Raw genomic sequence first — 19826 nt, 5'->3', positions numbered from 1 at the left:
ACTGCGGGTGCCAGCCTAGGTGCATGAGGAGGTCACGTGACAGACCCAGCAGGTGCCAGGCTAGGTGCAGGTCACGTGACAGACCCAGCAGGTGCCGTGGGTTGTACTGCGGTGCCAGGCTAGGTGCAGGAGGAGGTCACGGGACAGACCCAGCAGGTGCCAGGCTAGGTGCAGGAGGTCACGGGACAGACCCTGCAGGTGCCGTGGGTTGTACTGCGGTGCCAGGCAAGGTGCAGGAGGTGGTCATGTGACAGACCCAGCAGGTGCCAGGCTAGGTGCAGGAGGTCACGTGACAGACCCAGCAGGTGCCGTGGGTTGTACTGCGGGTGCCAGGCTAGGTGCATGAGGAGGTCACGTGACAGACCCAGCAGGTGCCAGGCTAGGTGCAGGAGTTACCAGTCTCTTTCCCTCGCCGTTCAAAAAATACACAACTTTTTATTTCATTAAAATCCTTCCACAACGCTCCGTCATGCCGCTCACCCACCCCGCTCACTCACCCACCCCCCGCTCACTCACTCCGCTCACTCACTCACCCACCCCACTCACCCACCCTGCTCACTCACCCACCCCGCTCACTCATCCACCCCGCTCACTCACTCACCCACCCCACTCACCCACCCTGCTCACTCACTCACTCCGCTCACTCACTCACCCACCCCACTCATCCACCCCGCTCACTCACCCACCCTGCTCACTCACCCACCCCGCTCACCCACACTGCTCACCCACCCCACTCACTCACCCACCCCACTCACCCCACCCCACTCACCCACCCCACTCACTCACCCGCCCCGCTCACCCACCCCGCTCACTCACCCCACTCACTCACCCATCCACCCCACTCACCCACCCACTCACTCACCCATTCACCCCACAGCACCTCTCCACCACCATCACCACTACCATCACCATCACCTCCACCACCACCGTCACCACTGCAACCACCACCGCAACCACCACCGCCACCACCGCCGCCACCACTGCCGATCTTCCGTCCGCCGAAAGTCTGACGCTCCATCTCCAACCCTTCACGCTCCACAGTTTCCCGTCTGCAGCAACGGTGGAGGCGGCGGTGGTGGTGGTGGTGGTGGAGGTCGTGGTAGAGAAGATGGATGTGGTGGTGGAGAAGATGTATGTGGAGGTGGTGGTGGTGGATGTGGGGGAGGTGGTAGAGGATGTAGTGGAAGTGGTGGTGGATATAGAGGACGTGGTGGAGGTGGATGTGGTGGTGGTGGTGGATGTGGTGGAGGTGGAGGAGGTGGTGGAGGTCGTGGTAGAGAAGATGGATGTGGTGGTGGTGGAGGTCGTGGTAGAGAATATGGATGTGGTGGTGGAGCAGATGGATGTGGAGGTGGTAGTGGTGGATGTGGAGGACGTGGTGGAGGTGGATGTGGTGGTGGTGGATGTGGTGGATGTGGTGGATGTGGTGGTGGATGTGGAGGAGGTGGAGGAGGGACGCTAGCAGTCTCCCCTGACCCCCGGCTCCTCGCAATACAGACGGACGCATTGCACGCCTACAGAGACAGATACACACACACATACACACACAGATACAGATACACACATACACACACAGATACACACATACACACACAGATACACACACACATACACACACAGAGACAGATACACACACACACACACACAGATACACACACACACACACAGAGACAGATACACACATACACACACATACACAACCACACACACACAGATACACATACAGAGACAGATACACACACACACAGATACACACAGACACATACACACATACACACACAGAGACACATACAGAGACAGATACACACAGATACACACACACATACACAACCACACACACACAGATACACATACAGAGACAGATACACACAGATACACACACACACAGACACATACACACATACACACATACACACACAAAGACAGATACACACACACACAGAGACAGATACACACACACAGATACACACACACAGAGACACACACACACACAGAGATACATACACACACACAGAGATACATACACACACACAGAGACAGATACACACACACAGACACACACAGACACATACACACACAAAGACAGATACACACAGAGACAGATACACACACACAGACACACAGACAGATACACATAGATACACACATGCACAGACACACAAGCACAGACACACACTCACACAGAGACAGATACACACACACACGCACAGACACACACAGAGACAAATACACACACACACACAGACAGATACACACACAAAGATCCCCCATATAGCCTTAACAGACTATAGGGGTAAGTGCTGTTGGCGAGCACCTACGAAGGCTGGAACGGTACACGAGGTGGGTGTCTATGTGTGTGTCTGTCTGTGTCTATGTGTGTGTTTGTGCGTGTGTGTCTGTGCGTGTGTGTGTATCTGTCTCTGTGTGTGTCTGCGTGTGTGTCTGCGTGTGTGTCTGCGTGTGTGTCTGTCCGTGTGTCTGTCCGTGTGTCTGTCCGTGCGTGTGTGTCTGTGTATGTCTGTGCGTGTGTCTGTATGTCTGTGTGTCTGTATGTCTGTGTGTCTGTCTGTGCGTGTGTCTGTGCATGTGTCTGTATGTCTGTGTGTGTATGTCTGTGTGTCTGTCTGTGTGTCTGTCTGTGTGTCTGTCTGTGTGTCTGTCTGTGTGTCTGTCTGTGTGTCTGTCTGTCTGTGCGTGTATCTGTGCGTGTATCTGTGCGTGTATCTGTGCGTGTATCTGTGCGTGTATCTGTGCGTGTATCTGTGCGTGTGTGTCTGTGCGTGTATCTGTGCGTGTGTGTCTGTGCGTGTGTGCGTGTGTGTCTGTGCGTGTCTCTACCTGGTGGGGAGCGGTAGTGTAGCGGGTAGCGCTACGCTGATCGCTACGAACCTGGCGACAAGAGTTCGATTCCCGCTCACGACCCCTAGGTCGACTCGGCCTCAAACGAGTACAGTACCTGGTGCTGTGGTGGTGGTGGTATAGTAAACATCGCCACTGAGAGAGAGACAAAGGCGGCCGGGCGTGGTGCTGGCCACCCACCCCCTCTGTGTGTGGTCAGTGGCAGCCTTCATAGATGCTGCTGCTACTACTACTACTGACAGCACTTGCCCCTACAGCAATGTTAGAGGCTACCTGGGGGAGCTTTGTTTGTGTGGTCCTCACCTTGCTTCAAGTAGCTCGTCGCGACGCTCCACTCTGAAAGAGAACAGTGAGGACACGGTCAGCAGCAGACACACACAGACACACACAGAGACACAGAGACACACACACACAGAGACACACACACACACAGAGACACACACACAGAGACACACACAGAGACACACACAGACACACACAGAGACACACACACACACACAGAGACACAGAGATACACACACAGAGACACAGAGACACAACAACAACAACCGCCATTCGTCACTAAGTGGCGGTGACGTCACCACGACGCTTGTGCCAGGCCAAGTGCACCTTGAGGCTACCACTTGAAGTGTCGAACGCCCGCTGGCAGGAGGTCACGGGGCAGACCCAGCAGGTGCCACGGGTCGACTGACCGAGATGACCGAGATGACTGGCTGATGCACCACCTGTGTCCCCTACTGTGCCAACTTGCTGTGCTTTAGCCACCCGGCGCTCCGCTCGTTGTTGTGAGCGTCGCTCCTCCGCCCTCCATTGTTGTTGGAGGGCGACTGCCTCCAACTGCTCAGTAGCGTCCTTCACGAGCCTCCTCCACTGAGGCCGATCTTGACACCGCTGGTACCAGTCATCGGCAAGTCCACTCAGCTCCACGTCCTCCTGTACCACATCACTTTATCTCTTCTCTAGCCCGTGCCGCGCCCGTTTAGCCCCCTCGATCCGGCCGAACAAAAGCTGTTTAGGTATGCGGTAGCTGGGCATGCGGGCTACATGACCCAGCCAACGCAGCCTTGCCTGCCGGAGGAGCTCTCCGATGGGACTTTGCCCAGATCTTTCAAGAATTTGTGAGCTCCTCACACAATCCAGCCTGGTTAAACCCAGGATGGATCGTAGGCAGGCCAGCCTTAATGTTCCATTAGGGGGGTCCACATTTCGCAAGCATAGAGAAGGGAGGGAATGACTGTGGCCGAGAAGACCTGAAGCTTCGTGCGGAGCGACAGACCAGGTAGCTTCCACACAGCGTTACGCAACCGATGAAAAGATATTGCCGCTCGACTGAGACCTCTGCTGTTAAACTGACCCAGGTGCCACGGGTCGACTGACTGAGACGACTGGCTGATGCACCACCTGTGCCCACTACTGTGCCAACTTAGGTGCACATTGAGGCCACGTGACGTGTCAGCATCATGACCAACTCGGGCATTAAAGTCCCCCAATGGGATGACTCTATCTCAAGGGTCCACTTTAGCCAGCACCTGTGACAGGTCATAGAAGGCATCTGACTCATCGACCTTGCCTGCATCCCTCCACGGATGTTCATCTTCGGTGGGGGCATAACTAACCACGACCACCACTCGTCGCCTCCAGTTGACGGGAAGGCGAGTCCAAAGTAGCCTGGGGCTTAAAGCTCCCCACACCTCACCGCCACGCTCCCATGCACTCTTCATTATTTTATTCAGAAGAAGAGCCACTCCCTGTTGTTTAGCTGTCCCCTGCCCCGAGGAGAGGACTGTCCACCCCTCATGGTGGCAGGAGCCAGAGCCGGTCCACCGGACCTCCTGAATGCCACAGAGATCCAGGCGGTACCGGTCCAGCTCCCGACAGAGGAGTGGCAGCCTCTCCTCCTCAGTGAGCGTTCGAACATTCCACGTGGCCACACGAAGTGGCTTTTTGTTGTTTCTGGAGGAGCCCCGAGGGTAAAGATTCAGTCTTCTGGCTCCGCCAAATGGGGTTTGGCCAAGAGACGTCATAGACGCCTGTCCCCCCAGGGCCTCCGGCACAAGCTTATTAGTTACATTTTTCATCGCACCGCTCATCACAGCATTACCGTCCGGCACCAACGATGAGGTAGGGGGTTGTTTTGCCAGACCCACTGCCACCATCACCATCAAAACGACCATCATCATCATCACGCTCACCACCACCACCATCACAACCACCATCATCATCACGCTCACCACCACCATTACCACCATCACCCTCACTACCACCATCACCACCACCATCACAACCACCCCTATAATCATCATCATCACGCTCACAACCACCATCACCGCCATCACAACCACCATCATCAACATCATCGCCCTCTCACCACCACCATCACACCACCATCACCACCACCACCATCACAACCACCACCATCACAACCACCACCATCACAACCACCACCATCATCACCCTCACCACCACAACCATCACCACTATTTCCACCATCACCACCACCCTCATCACCACCATCACTACCAAACACCACCATCAACCCTCCCACCATCACCACCATCACCACCACCACCATCACCACCATCACAACGACAACGACCATCATCATCATCACAACCATCACCATCATCATCACCCTCACCACCACCACCATCACCACCACCACCACCATCACAACGACAACGACCATCATCATCATCATCACAACCATCACCATCATCATCATCACCCTCACCACCACCACCATCACCACCACCATCACCACCACCGTCACCACCACCACCATCAGGACCAGCAGCTGCGCTACCTCTCATGTGGTAGGCCATTGCGGCGTGTGCGTCAAAGCTGCCCGCCATCGCCGCATCCTCCTCCTGCACCACGTCCACCACCTCCTGCACCACCTCCTGCACCACCTCCTCCTCCTGCACCACGTCCACCACCTCCTCCTGCTCCACCTCCTCCTCAACCACCTCCACCTCCTCCTGGACCACATCCTCCTCCTGCACCACGTCCTTCACCTCCTCCTGCACCACCACCACCACCACCACCTCCTCCACCACCTCCACCACCTCCTCCACCACCTCCACCTCCGGCGCAGACGACACTGACGTCCCCGTGCCGACGCCGCCATTGACAGCAGCAGCAGCAGCCGCGGCCGAATGGGCAGAGGCACCGCCAGAGGAGCCGTGCGTGGCACTGGTACCACCGCCACCACCACCGTCACCGTGGCCACCACCACCACCGTGGCCACCACCACCACCGGCTGCACCACCGCCGCCGTGGGGTGGTGGTGGTGCCGGCGAGCGACAGTCCAAGAAGGAGAGGCCCCACTCGTTGCTGAAGATCTCCTCGATGACGCGCTGGGGCGGAGCCACCCTCCTCCTCATCCTCGCAGCCTCCTCCTCATCATCATCGTCGTCATCATCATCGTCGTCATCATCGTCGTCATCATCGTCATCATCGTCATCATCGTCATCATCGTCATCATCGTCATCATCCACCTCCGCGCACGTAGACGACGGAGGAGGAGACGGCGGCGTTGCCGGATGCGGCGCGGTGGTGGCGGTGGTGGCGGTGGTGGCGACGTTGGTGGTGGCGGTGGTGGCGATGCGACTGCCGAGGTTACGCGATGGCGACACCATCGACGTCGTCGTTGGCAACGCGAGTGACGTCGTCGTCGGCAACGCCATCGACGTCGTCGTCGGCAACGCCATCGACGTCGTCGTCGGCAACGCCATCGACGTCGTCGTCGGCAACGCCATCGACGTCGTCGTCGGCAACGCCATCGACGTCGTCGTCGGCAACGCCATCGACGTCGTCGTCGGCAACGCCATCGACGTCGTCGTCGGCAACGCCATCGACGTCGTCGTCGGCAACGCCATCGACGTCGTCGTCGGCAACGCCATCGACGTCGTCGTCGGCAACGCCATCGACGTCGTCGTCGGCAACGCCATCGACGTCGTCGTCGGCAACGCCATCGACGTCGTCGTCGGCAACGCCATCGACGTCGTCGTCGGCAACGCCATCGACGTCGTCGTCGGCAACGCCATCGACGTCGTCGTCGGCAACGCCATCGACGTCGTCGTCGGCAACGCCATCGACGTCGTCGTCGGCAACGCCATCGACGTCGTCGTCGGCAACGCCATCGACGTCGTCGTCGGCAACGCCATCGACGTCGTCGTCGGCAACGCCATCGACGTCGTCGTCGGCAACGCCATCGACGTCGTCGTCGGCAACGCCATCGACGTCGTCGTCGGCAACGCCATCGACGTCGTCGTCGGCAACGCCATCGACGTCGTCGTCGGCAACGCCATCGACGTCGTCGTCGGCAACGCCATCGACGTCGTCGTCGGCAACGCCATCGACGTCGTCGTCGGCAACGCCATCGACGTCGTCGTCGGCAACGCCATCGACGTCGTCGTCGGCAACGCCATCGACGTCGTCGTCGGCAACGCCATCGACGTCGTCGTCGGCAACGCCATCGACGTCGTCGTCGGCAACGCCATCGACGTCGTCGTCGGCAACGCCATCGACGTCGTCGTCGGCAACGCCATCGACGTCGTCGTCGGCAACGCCATCGACGTCGTCGTCGGCAACGCCATCGACGTCGTCGTCGGCAACGCCATCGACGTCGTCGTCGGCAACGCCATCGACGTCGTCGTCGGCAACGCCATCGACGTCGTCGTCGGCAACGCCATCGACGTCGTCGTCGGCAACGCCATCGACGTCGTCGTCGGCAACGCCATCGACGTCGTCGTCGGCAACGCCATCGACGTCGTCGTCGGCAACGCCATCGACGTCGTCGTCGGCAACGCCATCGACGTCGTCGTCGGCAACGCCATCGACGTCGTCGTCGGCAACGCCATCGACGTCGTCGTCGGCAACGCCATCGACGTCGTCGTCGGCAACGCCATCGACGTCGTCGTCGGCAACGCCATCGACGTCGTCGTCGGCAACGCCATCGACGTCGTCGTCGGCAACGCCATCGACGTCGTCGTCGGCAACGCCATCGACGTCGTCGTCGGCAACGCCATCGACGTCGTCGTCGGCAACGCCATCGACGTCGTCGTCGGCAACGCCATCGACGTCGTCGTCGGCAACGCCATCGACGTCGTCGTCGGCAACGCCATCGACGTCGTCGTCGGCAACGCCATCGACGTCGTCGTCGGCAACGCCATCGACGTCGTCGTCGGCAACGCCATCGACGTCGTCGTCGGCAACGCCATCGACGTCGTCGTCGGCAACGCCATCGACGTCGTCGTCGGCAACGCCATCGACGTCGTCGTCGGCAACGCCATCGACGTCGTCGTCGGCAACGCCATCGACGTCGTCGTCGGCAACGCCATCGACGTCGTCGTCGGCAACGCCATCGACGTCGTCGTCGGCAACGCCATCGACGTCGTCGTCGGCAACGCCATCGACGTCGTCGTCGGCAACGCCATCGACGTCGTCGTCGGCAACGCCATCGACGTCGTCGTCGGCAACGCCATCGACGTCGTCGTCGGCAACGCCAGCGACGTCGTCGTCGGCAAAGCCATCGACGTCGTCGTCGGCAACGCCAGCGACGTCGTCGTCGGCAAAGCCATCGACGTCGTTGGCAACGCCATCAACGTCGTCGTTGGCAACGCCAGTGGTGTAGCCGTCGGCAACGTCATCGACGTCGTCATCGATGACATCATCAATGACGCCGTCAACGGCACCGCCAACAGTGGCGTCATCGACGGCGCCGCCATCGACGACGTCGCCATCGACGTCGTCGTCATCGTCGTCGTCATCGTCAACGACGACGAGGCCATGGTGGTCGCTAGACCTGCGGGTGGCGTTGGCAGCCGTCCCTGCTGCTGCAAGTGCTGCTGCAGGTGCAGCTGCAGATGCTCATGCCGCACGTGCTTCTGCTGCAGCTGCTGTTGCTGCTTCTGCAGTAGCTGCTGCTGTTGCAGCTGCTCCAGTTGGTGCTGCTGCAGCTGCTGCTGCTGCTGCACGTGCTGCTGCTGCAGATGCTGCTGCTGCTGCAGGTGCTGCTGCTGCACGAGCTGCTGCTGCTGCATGAGCTGCTGCTGCACCAGCTGCTGCTGAACCAGCTGCTGAAGTTGTTGCTGCTGCAGTTGGTGCTGCTGCAGGTGGTGTTGCTGCTGCTGCACTTGCTGCTGCTGAGGAAGTTGCTGCTGCACCAGCTGCTGCTGAACCAGCTGCTGAAGTTGTTGCTGCTGCAGTTGGTGCTGCTGCAGGTGGTGTTGCTGCTGCACTTGCTGCTGCTGAGGAAGTTGCTGCTGCACTAGCTGCTGCTGAGGAAGTTGCGGCTGATTGTGCTGCTGCTGCTGTTGCAGTTTCTGCTGCTGCACGTGCTGCTGTTGCAGGTGGTGCTGCTGCTGCAGTTGCGGCTGCACTTGCTGCTGTTGCAGGTGGTGCTGCTGCTGCAGTTGCGGCTGCACGTGCTGCTGTTGCAGGTGGTGCTGCTGCTGCAGTTGCGGCTGCACTTGCTGCTGTTGCAGGTGGTGCTGCTGCTGCAGTTGCCGCTGCACTAGCTGCTGATGCGGCTGATTGTGCTGCTGCTGCACGTGCTGCTGCTGTTGCAGTTTCTGCTTCTGCAGGTGGTGCTGCTGCACTTGCTGCTGCAGGTTGAGCTGCTGCTGCACTTGCTGGTGAACTTGTTGCTGCTGCGGCACTTGCTGCTGCACTTGCTGCTGCAGGTTGAGCTGCTGCTGCACTTGCTGCTGCTGGTGAACTTGCTGCTGCTGCGGAAGTTGCCGCTGCACTAGCTGCACCCGCTGCAGTGGCGGCTGATTGTGCTGCTGCATGTGCTGCTGCTGCTGTAGAAGATGGTGCTGCTGCAGGTGGTGCTGCTGCTGCACTTGCTGCTGCTGATGCTGCGGAAGTTGCCGCTGCACTAGCTGCTGTTGCGGCTGATTGTGCTGCTGCTGCTGCTGTTGCAGTTTCTGCTGCTGCACTTGCTGCTGCAGGTTGAGCTGCTGCTGCACTTGCTGGTGAACTTGCTGCTGCTGCGGGAGTTGCTGCTGCACTAGCTGCACCCGCTGCAGTGGCGGCTGATTGTGCTGCACTTGCTGCTGCACATGCTGCTGCAAGTTCTGCTTCACTTTGCTGGCGTAGGTGACGCGTGGCACGGTGCGAGCGCTGCTGCTGCTGACGGGGAAAGGCGGCGGCGGCTTGAACAGCAGCCAGGCCGCATCCTCCACCACCACCACGCCGGTGCCGGTGCTACCGGCAACGCCACTACCGCCGTTAATGCAAGTACCGTTGGTGCAGCCACCAGTACCGCTACCGATACCACCACCACCACGAACAGTACCGGTACAACCACCACGACAAGTACCGCTGGTGCAACTACCGGTACCGCTACCGATACCACCACCACGAACAGTACCGGTACAACCACCGATATCACCACCAGCGGTACAACCACCGATACCACCACCACGACCAGTACCGGTACAACCACTGATACCACCACCACCGGAGCCGCAGTTCGTTCCGGTACGACGCGTGGCGGTGGTGGTGGTCGTGGTGGTAGGAAGAGGAGGAGGTGCCGGTCCGCACCCGGAGCTCGAGCACCTCGAGTTGACAGGCGGCCCCGAACCGGAGTTGCTCAATCCGGAGCCGGAGTTCGGTCCGAAGTTTGACCTGGAGCCGGACTTGAACCCGGAGCCGGAGTTCGACCTGGAATTTGACCTGGAGCCGGAGTTCGATCCGGAGTTTGACCTGGAGCCAGACTTGAACCCGGAGCCGGAGTTCGATCCGGAGTTTGACCTGGAGCCGGACTTGAATCCGTAGCCGGAGTTCGACCTGGAATTTGACCTGGAGCCGGACTTCAATCCGGAGCCAGAATTCGATCCGGAGTTTAACCTGGATCCGGAGTTCGATCCGGAGCCGGAGTTCGATCCGGAGTTTAACCTGGATCCGGAGTTCGATCCGGAGCCGTTAAATCTGGAGCCGGAGCCGGCCAAACCTATGGGGGATCCCGATCCCGATCCGGAGTTTGAGTCCACTCCGGTTGGAGCAGCAGCAGCAGCAGCAGCAGACGACGATGACGATGACAATCCCGATCCGAAACTACACCCGGAGTTTGATCCGGGCCCGGACCCAGCGGCCACAGCCGGTCCTGACCCGGGCAACGCAAGACCCGGCCCGGATCTCGACCCCGACACGGATCCGGATCCCGGTCCGACCTCCGCCCCGGCAACGACCCCGGCAACGACCCCGCCGACGGACGGCGGTGAGGCCCAGCCGTTGGCGACAGCCCTGGAGCGTCGGCAACGCACGGCAACAGCAGCAGCAGGCGCCGGTGCCGCGGCAACAACAGCTTTCGACGCCATGGTAACAGCAGCTTTCGGTGCCATGGTAACAGCAGCAGGCGCCGGCGCCGCGGCAACAACAGCTTTCGGCGCCATGGTAACAGCAGCAGGCGCTGGCGCCGTGGCAACAACAGCTTTCGGTGCCATGGCAACAGCAGCTTTCGGTGCCATGGCAACAGCAGCTTTCGGTGCCGTGGCAACAGCAGCTTTCGGTGCCATGGTAACAGCAGCAGCCGGCACCACGGGCGCCACGGCAACAACAGCTTTCGGTGCCATGGTAACAGCAGCCGCCGGCACCACGGGTGCCATGGCAACAACAGCTTTCGGTGCCATGGCAACAGCAACCGGCGCTCCGCAGACATTGGGCACGCAGACCCCGTTGGGCTGAGGGGGCGGTGGTGGCGCCGAGGTGGTGGATGATGAGGTGGTGGATGATGATGAGGTGGTGGATGATGAGGCGATGGAGGTGGATGATGAGGTGGAGGATGATGAGGTGGTGGATGCTGAGGTGGATGAGGTGGAGCATGAGGAAGGGGGCGATGAGGTGGAGGTGGAGGGGGGGGTGGGCGATGAGGAGGAGGGGGGGGTGGGCGATGAGGTGGAGAGGCCGTTTCTGTTCCTGCCGTCATCGCTACCGCCATCGTCGCCGCCACCAACGTCGCCAACTTCACCAACGCCGGCAACACCGTCACCGCCACCGCCACCAACGTCGCCAACTTCACCAACTTCACCAACGCCGGCAACACCGTCACCGCCACCGCCACCAACGTCGCCAACTTCACCAACTTCACCAACGCCGGCAACACCGTCACCGCCACCGTCACCAACGTCGCCAACTTCACCAACTTCACCAACGCCGGCAACACCGTCACCGCCACCGTCACCAACGTCGCCAACTTCACCAACTTCACCAACGCCGGCAACACCGTCACCGCCACCGCCACCAACGTCGCCAACTTCACCAACTTCACCAACGCCGGCAACACCGTCACCGCCACCGTCGTCGCCAACTTCACCAACTTCACCAACGCCGGCAACACCGTCACCGTCACCGCCACCGCCAACTTCACCAACGTCGCCAACTTCACCAACTTCACCAACGCCGGCAACACCGCCACCATCACCGTCGTCGCCAACTTCACCAACGTCGCCAACTTCACCAACGCCGGAAACACCGTCACCGCCACCGTCACCAACGTCGCCAACTTCACCAACGCCGGCAACACCGCCACCGTCACCGCCACCAACGTCGCCAACTTCACCAACTTCACCAACGCCGGCAACACCGCCACCATCACCGTCGTCGCCAACTTCACCAACGTCGCCAACTTCACCAACGCCGGCAACACCGTCACCGCCACCGCCACCAACGTCGCCAACTTCACCAACGCCGGAAACACCGTCACCGCCACCGTCACCAACGTCGCCAACTTCACCAACGCCGGCAACACCGTCACCGTCACCGCCACCAACGTCGCCAACTTCACCAACACCGGCAACACCGTCACCGCCACCGTCACCAACGTCGCCAACTTCACCAACGCCGGCAACACCGTCACCGCCACCGTCACCAACGTCGCCAACTTCACCAACGCCGGAAACACCGTCACCGTCACCGCCACCGCCACCAACGTCGCCAACTTCACCAACGCCGGCAACACCGTCACCGTCACCGCCACCGCCACCAACGTCGCCAACTTCACCAACGCCGTCGGTCGGGAGAGGGAGGTAGGGCGAAGGGGGAGAGGGGAGGGGGGTAGGGAGGGGAGGTGACAGCAGCTCAACCAAGTGGCTGATATCTCACCACCACCATCACCACCATCACCACCACCACCATCATCATCACCACCATCATCACCACCACCATCACCATCATCACCACCACCATCACCATCATCACCACCACCACCACCACCATCATCATCACCACCGCCACCACCATCATCATCATCATCACCATCACCATCATCACCATCACCATCACCACCATCATCATCATCATCATCACCATCATCATCACCACCATCACCACCATCATCATCACCACCATCACCACCATCATCATCATCACCACCGCCATCATCATCATCACCACCATCACCATCACCACCATCGTCATCACCACCATCATCATCATCATCACCACCACCACGTGTAGATTTATAGCAGCAGTCAAATACTCCAAACGCATAGAGACAAATAGAGACGCAGAGACAGAGACGCAGAGAGACCCATAGCGATACAGAGACACAGAGAAGCAGAGAGACACAGAGATGCATAGAGACCCATAGAGACACAGAGAGACACAGAGATACACAAAGACACATAGAAATGCACAGAGATGCAGAGAGACACAGAGACACATGGAGACACAGAGAGACACAGACAGAGAGAGACACAGAGACGTAGAGAGACACAGAGAGACCCACAGAGACGCAGAGACACAGAGACCCATAGAGACACAGAGAGACACAGAGACAGAGACGCACAGAGATGCAGAGAGACGCACAGAGACGCATGGAGACCCATAGAGACACAGACAGACCCAGAGACAGAGACGCACAGAGATGCAGAGAGACACATGGAGACACAGAGAGACACAGAGAGACACAGAGAGACCCACAGAGACGGAGAGACACAGAGACCCATAGAGACACAAACAGACACAGAGACAGAGACGCAGAGAGACACATGGAGACCCATAGAGACTCGTATAGAACCATAGAAACCAACAAAGTCCAGCGACGTTGATTCTAAACGTGGAGGGGTAAAACAGCAGCAACTACCACGGGGAGAGAGAGACGCAGACTCCAGATACACAGCAGCAGCAGCAGGCATTGTCAGGGTCGGGATCGAACCCACGACCTCCTGCGTACCAGGCGAGGTAGTCAACATCTCCCGTCAGGGTCCGGGATCGAACCCACGACCTCCTGCATACCGGGCGAGGTAGTCAACATCTCCCTTCAGGGTCCGGGATCGAACCCACGACCTCCTGCGTACCGGGCGAGGTAGTCAACATCTCCCGTCAGGGTCCGGGATCGAACCCACGACCTCCTGCGTACCGGGCGAGGTAGTCAACATCTCCCGTCAGGGTCCGGGATCGAACCCACGACCTCCTGCGTACCGGGCGAGGTAGTCAACATCTCCCGTCAGGGTCCGGGATCGAACCCACGACCTCCTGCGTACCGGGCGAGGTAGTCAACATCTCCCGTCAGGGTCCGGGATCGAACCCACGGCCTCCTGCGTACCGGGCGAGTTACCGGACGAGCGACGGGCGCCTCCATCGCCGCCTCTTCGTCGTCGTCGTGGCGATGGCGACGATCGCGAGCCGCCCTCCCGGAGTGGCCGGTCGTTGTCGCGTCCAGACGGAGATGACGACGATGGCGATGACCCCTCCGGGGTTCGGCTGAGGCTGTCGTGACCCCGGCGGCCCCCACTGGCGGATGGACTGGCCTCGGCCCAGGAATGTCCCGTGGGCGGCGGTGGCGGTGGGGGCATCTGCCGGAAGCTGAAGTCGACGATGGTGTAGGAGAACTGGGGTCGTGTGGGCGGGGGTCACAAAAGCGTCACTATCTTGACCCTGAACATGCTCACATCGCCTAACACTGACCCAACACTGACCCTGACCTTACACTCACACTGACCTAACAGTGACCCTGACCCATCACTGACCCTGTCTTTACACTCACCCCGAACTAACAGTGACTCTGACCCAACACTGACCCTGTCCTTACACTCACCCTGACCTAACAGTGACTCTGACCCAACACTGACCTCACACTCACCCTGACCTAACAGTGACCCTGACCCATCACTGACCCTGACTGAGTCTTTGGGTCTGTGTGAGTGAGTCTGTGGGTCTCTGTGTGGGTGAGTTTATGGCTATCTATGTGAGTGAGTCTATGGGTCTCTGTGTGAGTGAGTCTATGGGTCTCTGTGTGAGTGAGTCTATGGGTCTCTGTGCGAGTGAGTCTATGGGTCTCTTGTGTGAGTCTATGGGTCTCTGTGCGAGTGAGTCTATGGGTCTCTGTGCGAGTGAGTCTATGGGTCTCTTGTGTGAGTCTATGGGTCTCTGTGCGAGTGAGTCTATGGGTCTCTGTGTGGTTGAGTCTATGGGTCTCTGTGTGAGCGAGTCTATGGGTCTCTGTGTGATTGGGTCTATGGGTCTCTGTGTGTGTGAGTCTATGGGTCTGTGTGGCGAGTCTGTGGGTCTCTGTATGAGTGAGTCTATGGGTCTTTGTGTGAGTGAGTCTATGGGGTCTTTGTGTGAGTGAATCTATGGGTCTCTGTGAGCGAGTCTGTGGGTCTCTGTGTGAGTCTATGGGTCTCTGTGCGAGTGAGTCTATGGGTCTCTGTGCGAGTGAGTCTATGGGTCTCTGTGTGAGTCTATGGGTCTCTGTGTGAGTGAGTCTATGGGTCTCTTGTGTGAGTCTATGGGTCTCTGTGCGAGTGAGTCTATGGGTCTCTGTGCGAGTGAGCCTATGGCTCTCTGTGTGAGCGAGACTATGGGTCTCTGTGTGAGTGAATCTATGGGGTCTTTGTGTGAGTGAGTCTATGGGTTTCTGTGCGAGTGAGTCTATGGGTCTCTGTGCGAGTGAGTCTATGGGTCTCTGTGCGAGTGAGTCTATGGGTCTCTGTGTGAGTGAGTGTGTGGGTCTCTGTGTGAGTCTGTGGGTCTGTGTGAGTGAGTCTATGGGTCTCTGTGTGATTGAGTCTATGGGTCTCTGTGTGGTTGAGTCTATGGGTCTCTGTGTGAGTGAGTCTATGGGGTCTTTGTGTGAGTGAATCTATGGGTCTGTGTGAGCGAGTCTGTGGGTCTCTGTGTGAGTCTATGGGTCTCTGTGCGAGTGAGTCTATGGGTCTCTTGTGTGAGTCTATGGGTCTCTGTGCGAGTGAGTCTATGGGTCTCTGTGCGAGTGAGTCTATGGGACTCTGTGCGAGTGAGTCTATGGGTCTCTGTGTGAGTGAGTGAGTGAGTGGGTCTCTGTGTGAGTCTGTGGGTCTGTGCGAGTGATTCTGTGGGTCTCTGTGTGAGTATATGGGTCTCTGTGTGAGTCCACACAGTGCTGTAGCAAGTAGTAGCAGCAGCAGCGTCTATGAAGGCTGCCACTGTCGCAAACTGAGGGGGGTGAGTGGCCAACACCACGCCCGGCCGCCTTTGTCTACCCAGTGGTGATGTTTACACACCGCACCAGGTCCTCATTTGAGGCCGAGTCGACCTAGGGGAGGGGAGTGCCTCAGGACAAAGCTCCCCCGTGTAGCCTGTAGCAGGCTGTAGGGGCAAGTGCTGTTAGCGAGCGGGGCCTATGAAGGCCAGCATGGCACACGAGGGGGTGGGTGGCCAGCACCACCACGCCCGGCCGCCTTTGTCTCCCCAGTGGCGATGTTTACTACACAGCTACACCAGGTAACTCATTTGAGGCTGAGTCGACCTAGGGGAGGCCCAGGACCGGTTCAGATAATCGCTATCACTGGTTGCCGTGAGCGGGAATCGAACTCGGGTCGCCGGGTTCGTAGCGCAGCGTAGCGCTAACCGCTACACCACCGCTCCCCACACACACACACACAGATACAAACTCACACAGTTACACACACACAGGTACACACACACAGGAACACACAGGTACACACAGGTACACACACACACAGGAACACACAGTTACACACACACACGGGTACACACAGTTACACACACACACAGGAACACACAGTTACACACACACACGGGTACACACAGGTACACACACACGGGTACACACAGTTACACACACACACGGGAACACACAGGTACACACACACAGGAACACACAGGTACACACACACACAGGAACACACAGTTACACACACACACGGGTACACACAGTTACACACACACACGGGTACACACAGTTACACACACACACAGGAACACACAGGTACACACACACAGGAACACACAGGTACACACACACACAGGAACACACAGTTACACACACACGGGTACACACAGTTACACACACACACGGGTACACACAGTTACACACACACACGGGTACACACAGTTACACACACACACGGGTACACACAGTTACACACACACACGGGAACACACAGGTACACACACACAGGAACCCACAGGTACACACACACACGGGTACACACAGTTACACACACACACAGGAACACACAGTTACACACACACACGGGTACACACAGTTACACACACACACGGGTACACACAGTTACACACACACACGGGTACACACACACACACGCGGGTACACACACACACACACACGGGTACACACACACACACACACACGGGTACACACACACACACACACGCGGGTACACACAGACACACACGCGTACACACACACACACACACGGGTACACACACACACACGGGTACACACACACACACACGCGGGTACACACACACACACACACGCGGGTACACACACACACACGCGGGTACACACACACACGCGGGTACACACACACACGCGGGTACACACACACACGCGGGTACACACACACACACACACACGCGGGTACACACACACACGCGGGTACACACACACACACGCGGGTACACACACACGCGGGTACACACACACACACGCGGGTACACACACACACGCGGGTACACACACACACACGCGCGGGTACACACACACACACACACGGCTACACACACACGGGTACACACGGGTACACACACACAGTTACACACACACACGGGTACACACAGTTACACACACACACGGGTACACACAGTTACACACACACACGGGTACACACACACACACGCGGGTACACACACACACACACGGGTACACACACACACACGGGTACACACACACACACACACGCGGGTACACACAGACACACACGCGTACACACACACACACACGGGTACACACACACACACGGGTACACACACACACACACACACGCGGGTACACACACACACACGCGGGTACACACACACACGCGGGTACACACACACACGCGGGTACACACACACACGCGGGTACACACACACACACACACGCGGGTACACACACACACGCGGGTACACACACACACACGCGGGTACACACACACGCGGGTACACACACACACACGCGGGTACACACACACACGCGGGTACACACACACACGCGGGTACACACACACACACGCGCGGGTACACACACACACACACACGGCTACACACACACGGGTACACACGGGTACACACACACGGGTACACACACACACACACGCGGGTACACACACACACACACACGCGGGTATACACACACACACGGCTACACACACACGGGTACACACGGGTACACACACACGGGTACACACACACGGGTACACACACACACACGGGTACACACACACACACGGCTACACACACACACGGCTACACACACACGGGTACACACGGGTACACACACACGGGTACACACACACGGGTACACACACACACACGGGTACACACACACACACGGGTACACACACACACGGGTACACACACACGGCTACACACACACGGCTACACACACACGGCTACACACACACGGGTACACACACACACACACGGGTACACACACACACACACGGGTACACACACACACGGGTACACACACACGGCTACACACACACGGCTACACACACACGGCTACACACACACGGGTACACACACACACACACGGGTACACACACACACACACGGGTACACACACACACACGGGTACACACACACACACGGCTACACACACACACACACGGCTACACACACACACACGGCTACACACACACGGCTACACACACACGGGTACACACACACGGCTACACACACACGGCTACACACACACACGGGTACACACACACACGGGTACACACAGTTACTCACAAAGATACACACACAGGTACACAGACACACAGGTACACAGACACACAGGTACACAGACACACAGGTACACAGACACACAGGTACACAGACACACACGTACACAGACACACAGGTACACAGACACACAGGTACACAGACACACACGTACACAGACACACACACACAGCTACACACAGCTACACACGCACGCACAGCTACACACAGCTACACACACACTCCCCACCAACAACACACACCTCCACCAACACGGCGGCCGCCATTGCCCTTTCCATCGCCTCCGACGACTCCCCTCCACCATCCGTCGCCATCCTCCCCCCCTCGGCTCCCCCCGCGGCTCCCCCCGCGGCTCCCCCACGCGCCGCTCGCCTCCGACGGCGTCGGCCGCTCGGGGGCCGCGGGGCCGCTCCGCCATCTCGAACAGAACCATCGCCGCCTCGCTTGGCCATTTGAAAACGGCGCCATTGCCCGCCATTGCTTCCCCATGGTTACCACGGTGGGGGGGGTGGGGGAGGGGCTCTGTGAGAGGGGGGGGGAGGGGCTCTGTGTGGGGGGGAGGGGCTCTGTGAGAGGGGGGGGGAGGGGCTCTGTGTGGGGGGGAGGGGCTCTGTGAGAGGGGGGGGGGAGGGGCTCTGTGTGGAGGGGAGGGGCTCTGTGGTGGGGGAGGGGCTCTGTGGGAGGGGCTTTGTGAGAGGGGGGGGGGCTCTGTGTGGAGGGGAGGGGCTCTGTGGTGGGGGAGGGGCTCTGTGGGAGGGGCTCTGTGGTGGATGAGG

General features: G+C 58.9%; 1 protein-coding gene and 1 long non-coding RNA gene across 2 annotated transcripts; both read right to left on the bottom strand.

The window, feature by feature from the left end:
• Window positions 1-1420: 1420 nt before the first annotated feature.
• On the bottom strand, window positions 1421-5770 carry LOC144953620 (uncharacterized). Its single transcript, XR_013640862.1, has 3 exons — window positions 5663-5770; window positions 3163-3195; window positions 1421-1514 (listed from the first exon to the last, which is right to left on the bottom strand). It is a non-coding gene; the product is annotated as an uncharacterized LOC144953620 (long non-coding RNA).
• A 7567-nt stretch (window positions 5771-13337) lies between these two features.
• Window positions 13338-19502, bottom strand: LOC144953636 (uncharacterized). Its single transcript, XM_078884225.1, has 3 exons — window positions 19293-19502; window positions 14431-14699; window positions 13338-13344 (listed from the first exon to the last, which is right to left on the bottom strand). The coding sequence occupies exons 1-3, from the start codon at window positions 19500-19502 to the stop codon at window positions 13338-13340; spliced, it is 486 nt and encodes a 161-aa protein (XP_078740351.1).
• Window positions 19503-19826: the final 324 nt, after the last annotated feature.

This window comes from Lampetra fluviatilis, chromosome 79 (genome assembly GCF_964198595.1).
Source record: "Lampetra fluviatilis chromosome 79, kcLamFluv1.1, whole genome shotgun sequence".
Lineage (NCBI taxonomy): Eukaryota > Metazoa > Chordata > Hyperoartia > Petromyzontiformes > Petromyzontidae > Lampetra > Lampetra fluviatilis.
Note: the sequence above shows the minus strand (reverse complement) of the source record. Positions and strands in the feature narration are given on the sequence as shown.